At 46.3% G+C, this 9,105-nt stretch overlaps 1 protein-coding gene across 1 annotated transcript; it reads left to right on the top strand.

Moving 5' to 3' along the window:
- Positions 1 to 8,050: 8,050 nt before the first annotated feature.
- On the top strand, positions 8,051 to 8,746 carry LOC138350176 (300 kDa antigen AG231-like). The gene has a single exon (XM_069300514.1). The coding sequence runs from the start codon at positions 8,051 to 8,053 to the stop codon at positions 8,744 to 8,746; it is 696 nt and encodes a 231-aa protein (XP_069156615.1).
- The last annotated feature ends 359 nt before the right edge of the window (positions 8,747 to 9,105 follow it).

Below are 9,105 nucleotides of genomic sequence, written 5' to 3'. Positions count from 1 at the left end.
GGTGAGTGACAGGAGCTAACAAGACCTGCTCTGTCAGACCTTGTTAGGTCCAGTGTACTGCACCAGGATACAACTTAAACCTTAAGTTTCGTCAGCACTGTGGCCTTCCCTTCCACACATACATGAAGACCTGAAGGTTTACGGGCTGTGAGCGGCGCTTGGAGCCATGAGGGCCGTGGCCTGCACATCCTGGCGGTGCAGTAACGAGGCAGTGCGGCAGCACGGGTCGTGTTATCTCTGATTAGGCGACGTTTGGTCAGAAGGTAATGCTGGTGCATGTTGATATATGAGACAAGAGACGCCCGCTGGCAGACTCCAGCAGCGGCGGGCTGTGGGAGCGCCAGCAGGTAGCCAGCAGCAGCAGCAGCAGCAGCCAGGGTACCAGTGTCCCCCACGAGTGTGTGGCTCCTCGTTCAACTTCCAATTAGTTCAACTGGAAGTTCAACTAATTGCAAAGCACCTAACATATACTAGCCCTAACTAAACATACGAATAATATTAAATAATTTTTATATTCGAGAAAATTACCTTCTTGTACTGTAATTTTAACACCTTACGTAAAAATGTTATAATTCGTGGACAAGTCTCCAAACTTGATGCATTAATGGTAAGTGACTCTTTATCATCCTTAATTGCTCTCAACTCCTTAAGACATAACTGTAACATGCTCTTGTCTGAAGCTAGACACAAATACAGCAAAATTATTAATGATGGTAACAGAGTCCATTTCATGTGGTCTCCATCTCATGTTGGCCTCCGAATGCATGATAGAGCTGATAAGTTAGCCAAAGAATCTGCCTTTAAAGGAGCCGTTGAGTGTAACCTTGGATTGTCAATGAGCAATCTGAGAGCAGCAGTACACCGAGAACTTCAACAAGATCTTGTAGATCTGAGGCAAAGTGAAATTGACACCAGTAATTCTATCTATCATCATACTATCATGCAAGAGGAGCCACACATCTATGGATCATCCAATAAAATCAGCAGACTTCTAGATGTTACTACTGCTCGGCTTAGACTCGGTTACAAGTATCTCTGGGAATTCTCATTATCTGCCGATGTAGACCTGACCAAATGTAAACTGTGTCAACAAAATTATTCGCACACCCTCCGTCACTATGTGATGGAGTGCGAAATAATAAATCACTTTAGAGACAGTTCTATAACAAATGCAAAGGAAATGTGTAAATATTTCATTCAAATGATCTACTACCAGAAATTTTAGCCAAATATCCAGAATGTGCTAACTGTAGGTAGTATGGGGTCCACTTCCACACACGGGATAGGTCTGGGGTCCACCACCGCTCATAGGATGGGTATCGGGTCCACTACCGCCCACGGTGTGGGTATGGGGTTCACCTCCGCCCACGGGATGGGTATGGGGTCCACAACCGCCCACGGAGTGGGTATGGGGTCCACCACTATCCACAGGATGAGTATGGGGTCCACCACTGTTTTCAGTGGTGGACCCCATACTCATCCTGTGGATAGTGGTGGACAGTAGTGGACAGTGGTGGACAGTCGGTGGACGACGAGGGAACGCCGTTCCCTCTATAGGCGAAAAAAAAACGAATCGTGGAACAACTTGAGAGTCGCACCCTATCTCAAGAACGGCGAAGAAGGTTAGGTAGAGAAATAGAAACAATTGAACTTAAGCTACAAGAATCATACAAAACCCAGGAGAGGCAAAGAGAGCAAAAAGTCATCAGTGAAATAGAGAGAAATCCGAAATATTTCTTCTCCTATGTAGACAACATAGAGGACACGGCAAACCTTCAATCAAATGTAAATCAGGTCTTTCTATGGGCTACAGAAAATAACATGGTGTTTAACGAAGATAAGTTCCAGCTCATGCCCTACGGAAAAAATGAAAATATAAAAACGGAAACCACGTACAAAACTCAGTCAAATCATAACATAGAACGGAAAGGCAATGTAAAGGATCTGGGTGTACTCATGTCGGAAGACCTTACCTTTAAAGAACACAATAAAGTAGCCGTCACAACTGCTACTTTATTGTGACGTCACAAAGAAAAATGACAGGTTGGGTAACAAGAACTTTTCACACTAGAGATGCTATATCGATGATGATACTTTTCAAGACGTTAGTGCTCTCTAGAGTGGAGTACTGCTGCACAATGACAGCACCTTTCAAAGCTGGAGAAATTGCTGACCTGGAGAGTGTGCAGAGATCCTTTACTGCTAGAATCCACTCAGTAAAACATCTAAACTATTGGGACTGACTAAAGAGCCTAAATCTGTACTCCCTTGAACGCAGGCGGGAGAGATACATAAAAATTTACACGTGGAAAATAGTAGAGCGGCTGGTCCCAAACCTGCACACAGAAATAACACCACATGAGACCAGAAGGCATGGCAGGATGTGCAGAATACCCCCGTTGAAGAGCAGAGGTGCAACAGGTACTCTGAGAGAGAACTCTATCAACATCAGAGGCCCGAGACTGTTCAACACGCTTCCACTACACATAAGAGGCATAACTGGCCGACCCCTCACAGTGTTCAAGAGAGAACTTGACAAACATCTCCAAAGGATACCTGATAAACCAGGCTGTGACTCATACGTCAGGCTGCGAGCAGCCGCGTCCAACAGCCTGGTTGATCAGTCCAGAAACGAGGAGGCCAGGTCGACGACCGGGCCGTGGGGTCGCTGAGCCCCGGAATCACCTGAAGGTTACCTCAATGTACAGGATGAGTATGGGGTCCCCCACCGCCCACGGGATGGGTATGGGGTCCACCACCGCCCACGGGATGGATATGGGGTCCACCACCGCCCACGGGATGGGTATGAGGTCCACCACCGCCCACGGGATGGGTATGGGGTTCACCACCGCCCACGGGATGGGTATGGGGTCCACCACCGCCCACGGTATGGGTATGGGGGTACATTACCGCCCACGGAGTGAGTATGGGGTCCACTACCGCCCACAGGATGGGTATGGGGTCCACCACCGCCCACAGGATGGGTATGGGGGTACATTACCGCCCACGGAGTGGGTATGGGGTCCACCACCGCACACGGGATGGGTATGGGTCCACCACCGCACACGGGATGGGTATGGGTCCACCACCGCATAAGGGATGGGTATGAGGTCCACCACCGCACACGGGATGGGTATGGGTCCACCACCGCATAAGGGATGGGTATGGGTCCCCCACCGCACACGGGATGGGTATGGGTCCACCACCGCACACGGGATGGGTATGAGGTCCACCACCGCCCACGGGATGGGTATGAGGTCCACCACCGCCCACGGGATGGGTATGGGTCCACCACCGCCCACGGGATGGGTATGGGTCCACCACCGCACACGGGATGGGTATGGGTCCACCACCGCCCACGGGATGGGTATGGGTCCACCACCGCCCACGGGATGGGTATGGGTCCACCACCGCCCACGGGATGGGTAAAAGGTGCATAATAAATTAACTAAGTTTAAAAACTGCGCCCTAGACGGAGTACTTGTGTACTCACCTAGTTGTGCTTGAGGGGGTTGAGCCTTGGCTCTTTGGTCCCGCCTCTCAACTGTCAATCAACTGGTGTACAGATTCCTGAGCCTACTGGGCTCTATCATATATACATATGAAACTGTGTATGGAGTCTACGGGGGCCTGTATGGACAGCACTTTGGATTCGTAATCCCGAGGTTCAGGGTTCGATCCCCGGTGGAGGCGGAAACAAATGGGCAGAGTTCCTTTCATCCTGATGCCCCTGTTACCTAGCAGTTAATAGGTACCTGGGAGTTAGACAGCTGCTACGGGCTGCTTCCTGGGTGTGTGTAACAAAAAAAGGAGGCCTGGTCGAGGACCGGGCCGCGGGAACGCTAAGCCCTGAAATCATATCTCAAGATAACCTCAAGATAACCACCACCTCACTGCCTAATGCATTCCATCTGTGTGAAATGCATTAGGCAGTGATAAAATTCCTTTTATCCAAGGTACTCAGCCTAGATGTTTTACAGGATGTTTACTGTAGCGGAGTACATGTCACCCCCGTAAATATGACGCCATTAAAGCATTATGTAGCCGTAATAACCAGCATCAACCCCCATTCTTCGCCTAAAAGAAACATTACACGTCTACTGTAGGTCTTTTTCTCATGCTGGGTATACAGTTTACATGATAAATGTACATTTAAAAATATACATTGGTCACAATCCTATGTATACATACACGGCATGGCAACACCAGAACCACACACCTGGGTGTTTGTGAGTGTTGCAACACAACACAAGATCTGGTGTTTGTGAACCTTGCAACACAACACAAGATCTGGTGTTTGTGAGTGTTGCAACACAACACAAGATCTGGTGTTTGTGAGTGTTGCAACACAAGATCTGGTGTTTGTGAGTGTTGCAACACAACACAAGATCTGGTGTTTGTGAGCCTTGCAACACAACGCAAGATCTGGTGCTTGTGAACCTTGCAACACAACGCAAGATCTGGTGCTTGTGAACCTTGCAACACAACGCAAGATCTGGTGTTTGTGAGTGTTGCAACACAACACAAGATCTGGTGTTTGTGAACCTTGCAACACAACACAAGATCTGGTGTTTGTGAACCTTGCAACACAACACAAGATCTGGTGCTTGTGAACCTTGCAACACAACACAAGATCTGGTGTTTGTGAGTGTTGCAACACAAGATCTGGTGTTTGTGAGTGTTGCAACACAACACAAGATCTGGTGTTTGTGAGTGTTGCAACACAACACAAGATCTGGTGTTTGTGAGCCTTGCAACACAACGCAAGATCTGGTGCTTGTGAACCTTGCAACACAACGCAAGATCTGGTGCTTGTGAGCCTTGCAACACAACGCAAGATCTGGTGCTTGTGAACCTTGCAACACAACGCAAGATCTGGTGCTTGTGAGCCTTGCAACACAACGCAAGATCTGGTGCTTGTGAGCCTTGCAACACAACACAAGATCTGGTGCTTGTGAACCTTGCAACACAACACAAGATCTGGTGCTTGTGAACCTTGCAACACAACACAAGATCTGGTGCTTGTGAACCTTGCAACACAACACAAGATCTGGTGTTTGTGAGTGTTGCAACACAACACAAGATCTGGTGCTTGTGAGCCATGCAACACAACGCAAGATCTGGTGCTTGTGAACCTTACAACACAACGCAAGATCTGGTGTTTGTGAGTGTTGCAACACAACGCAAGATCTGGTGCTTGTGAACCTTGCAACACAACACAAGATCTGGTGCTTGTGAACCTTGCAACACAACACAAGATCTGGTGTTTGTGAACCTTACAACACAACGCAAGATCTGGTGCTTGTGAACCTTACAACACAACGCAAGATCTGGTGTTTGTGAGTGTTGCAACACAACGCAAGATCTGGTGCTTGTGAACCTTGCAACACAACGCAAGATCTGGTGCTTGTGAGCCATGCAACACAACGCAAGATCTGGTGCTTGTGAACCTTACAACACAACGCAAGATCTGGTGCTTGTGAACCTTACAACACAACGCAAGATCTGGTGTTTGTGAGTGTTGCAACACAACGCAAGATCTGGTGCTTGTGAACCTTGCAACACAACGCAAGATCTGGTGCTTGTGAACCTTACAACACAACGCAAGATCTGGTGTTTGTGAGTGTTGCAACACAACACAAGATCTGGTGCTTGTGAGCCATGCAACACAACGCAAGATCTGGTGCTTGTGAACCTTACAACACAACGCAAGATCTGGTGTTTGTGAGTGTTGCAACACAACGCAAGATCTGGTGCTTGTGAGTGTTGCAACACAACGCAAGATCTGGTGCTTGTGAGTGTTGCAACACAACACAAGATCTGGTGCTTGTGAACCTTGCAACACAACACAAGATCTGGTGTTTGTGAGCCATGCAACACAACACAAGATCTGGTGCTTGTGAACCTTACAACACAACGCAAGATCTGGTGTTTGTGAGCCTTGCAACACAAGACAAGATCTGGTGTTTGTGAGCCTTACAACACAACACAAGATCTGGTGCTTGTGAGCCATGCAACACAACACAAGATCTGGTGCTTGTGAACCTTGCAACACAACACAAGATCTGGTGCTTGTGAACCTTGCAACACAAGACAAGATCTGGTGTTTGTGAGCCTTACAACACAACACAAGATCTGGTGCTTGTGAACCTTGCAACACAACACAAGATCTGGTGCTTGTGAACCTTGCAACACAACACAAGATCTGGTGCTTGTGAACCTTGCAACACAACACAAGATCTGGTGCTTGTGAACCTTGCAACACAACACAAGATCTGGTGCTTGTGAGCCATGCAACACAACACAAGATCTGGTGCTTGTGAACCTTGCAACACAACACAAGATCTGGTGCTTGTGAACCTTGCAACACAACACAAGATCTGGTGCTTGTGAGCCTTGCAACACAACGCAAGAGAACACGAGCCGGCTGCTGGGGCTCCTACAACATGAATGACAGCTGTCAAGAGATAAGAGTTTTGTTGAGTTAGTAACCCAAGAGGGAGCAAGGTGCCTGGACTCAGCTCGCTCTCAACCCGTCAGGTGGTGGAGAGGCAAAATGATACGTCAGTGAAGATACAAAGTCCTTTTTAAGGGTCAACAACTCTGAAATAATTTAAAAAAAAATGTGAAAAAAAAATAACGAAGCAAGAAAAGTAAACTCTAGCGGACAAGAGGGATGAGAGGAGGGCTCTAGTGAGAGCGCATGAAGGCAAGAGACAGAGGGATCACAACCCTGAAATAAGATCATATATTCCTGTGGCGTCTCGAGTCCCGCCACCCTATGTGATGGCGCCTTTGAAGTGACTGATATGACGCCACGATCTGCAAACCATTAGCGCCACGCTGCGAGCCCGCGTAAGAGGGGGCTTTTAATAGCTAGTAACTAAGTAAATAGCAAGTAACTATGTCAAATCTGCTCCGAAAATAATGCATTTAAAACGCACACAACTATCAATGGCGAAATTCGAGTCGAAAGTAGTAATTGCACTACCAAGGTTAAACACAGAAAATGGGTGTTTGTTTACACGACTTTGTGAAGGGGCAAGAGTTTTATTTTTCTTGTGACTGATGAAAGGTTCAGCTAATACGTTCTCTAATGGTTAGCCGGATGTCTGCGAAGGAGGCATGTTAAAAATTTGTGTATTTTCGTTCCGACTGTTCGAAATCCTCTTACGAGTTCAGTCTTGAGTACTAACTGAATATGGGAGGAGTGCCAGGATTTCGTCCTGTCTGCAGACGGGGTGCAGTCAAGTTGTACACAACCGTTTTCACAAGACTCAAGTGTAAAGCTGTTTATATCATTAGGTTAGAATATATTAGCTTATGTTAGGCTCGGTTTGGTTAGGTAGGTTTATAATCCGTAAGCGAGCGGTTGTGTACCATATGTGACGTAGCATACTGTACATGACTGTAGGACGCCGTTTTTGTTGATATATCTGACTGCAGGACGCAGACATGTTGACAAAGTTTTAACACTGCAGCCGTGAGTGATGCACATATACACCCCAACATTAGTACAGTTCCTTAGTGCCCGTTTACTAATTAATGAACTAATCGGTAACACATGTAACATATTTTAGACTAGTTCACAAATATTAAACTACAACATATACTGTTAAAAAAATCCTTCAGATCTGCTCAAGTAATGTCGTATTGACCCTGGCGAAAAACAGCCGCTGCATGGCAGCCATAATTGTGCAATATTTGAATATTCGTAAGTATTTCTGAGCTAAGATATTACAATGTAAGAATGAGTAGGTCGAGGGTGACGCAAGTCTCTCAGGACGAGCCGCGTGGCAAGGCTTGGCAGTACTCCTGATCTCAGAGTACCAACATCAGCACCCACGACCTTCACACCAACGTACTCTCTCTCTCACTCATGCTTCTTCACGTAATATATCTCCAATGTTTACGTTGACTATGGTTACTTGATGGTGGGAAAATCCTCTAGAGAGGAGGAACAGTGGGGGAAGACAACGACATTAGATTTTATGAGAGAGTCATTAAGTAGACAACGAAGCAGGATAAGGAACAGCCAATGGGAACACGGATGACTATAGTGACAGATGAGACTACAGTGACAGATGAGGCTATAGTGACAGATGAGACTATAGTGACAGATGAGGCTATAGTGACAGATGAGACTATAGTGACAGATGAGACTACAGTGACAGATGAGGATATAGTGACAGATGAGGCTATAGTGACAGATGAGACTATAGTGACAGATAAGACTATAGTAACAGATGAGGCTATAGTGACAGATGAGGCTATAGTGACAGATGAGACTACAGTGACAGATGAGGCTACAGTGACAGATGAGACTACAGTGACAGATGAGGCTATAGTGACAGATGAGGCTATAGTGACAGATGAGGCTATAGTGACAGATGAGACTACAGTGACAGATGAGGCTACAGTGACAGATGAGACTACAGTGACAGATGAGGCTACAGTGACAGATGAGACTACAGTGACAGATGAGGCTATAGTGACAGATGAGACTATAGTGACAGATGAGGCTATAGTGACAGATGAGGATATAGTGACAGATGAGGATATAGTGACAGATGAGGCTATAGTGACAGATGAGACTATAGTGACAGATGAGACTATAGTGACAGATAAGACTATAGTAACAGATGAGGCTATAGTGACAGATGAGACTATAGTGACAGATGAGACTACAGTGACAAATGAGCCAGAGACTCGCAAAAAACACTTCTTCAGAGAAAGAGATAAATGAATGGTTAAAACTAATTATGATAAAAGACATTATAGACGAGACGTAGTACATTAAGCAACATGTAAATCGAAAGGCGGGGTTTGGGAGCTATCATTCTACCCTGCAAGAACATTTAGATACATACATTAAGGCAAGTACACATACACAAACTAATTGCTAACAAAACAAATTTAGAGACCTTTTATGAAATTAATTTGCCCGAACACTGCTGGAGTTAATCATGAAAACTGTAATTAGATCAGTTACAACAACAGGTTAATCACTATGGGAGGAGCGGAGCTACGTCCGGACCACATGGAGGCGGACATCATCTGGGATGAAGCATTTCCTTCGTTACTGGCAGCCTCATACCTGCCCCT

The sequence above is a fragment of the Procambarus clarkii genome, chromosome 44 (genome assembly GCF_040958095.1).
Source record: "Procambarus clarkii isolate CNS0578487 chromosome 44, FALCON_Pclarkii_2.0, whole genome shotgun sequence".
Taxonomy (NCBI): Eukaryota; Metazoa; Arthropoda; class Malacostraca; order Decapoda; family Cambaridae; genus Procambarus; species Procambarus clarkii.
The sequence above is the reverse complement of the archived record's forward strand: the minus strand, read 5'-3'. Positions and strand labels throughout refer to the sequence as shown.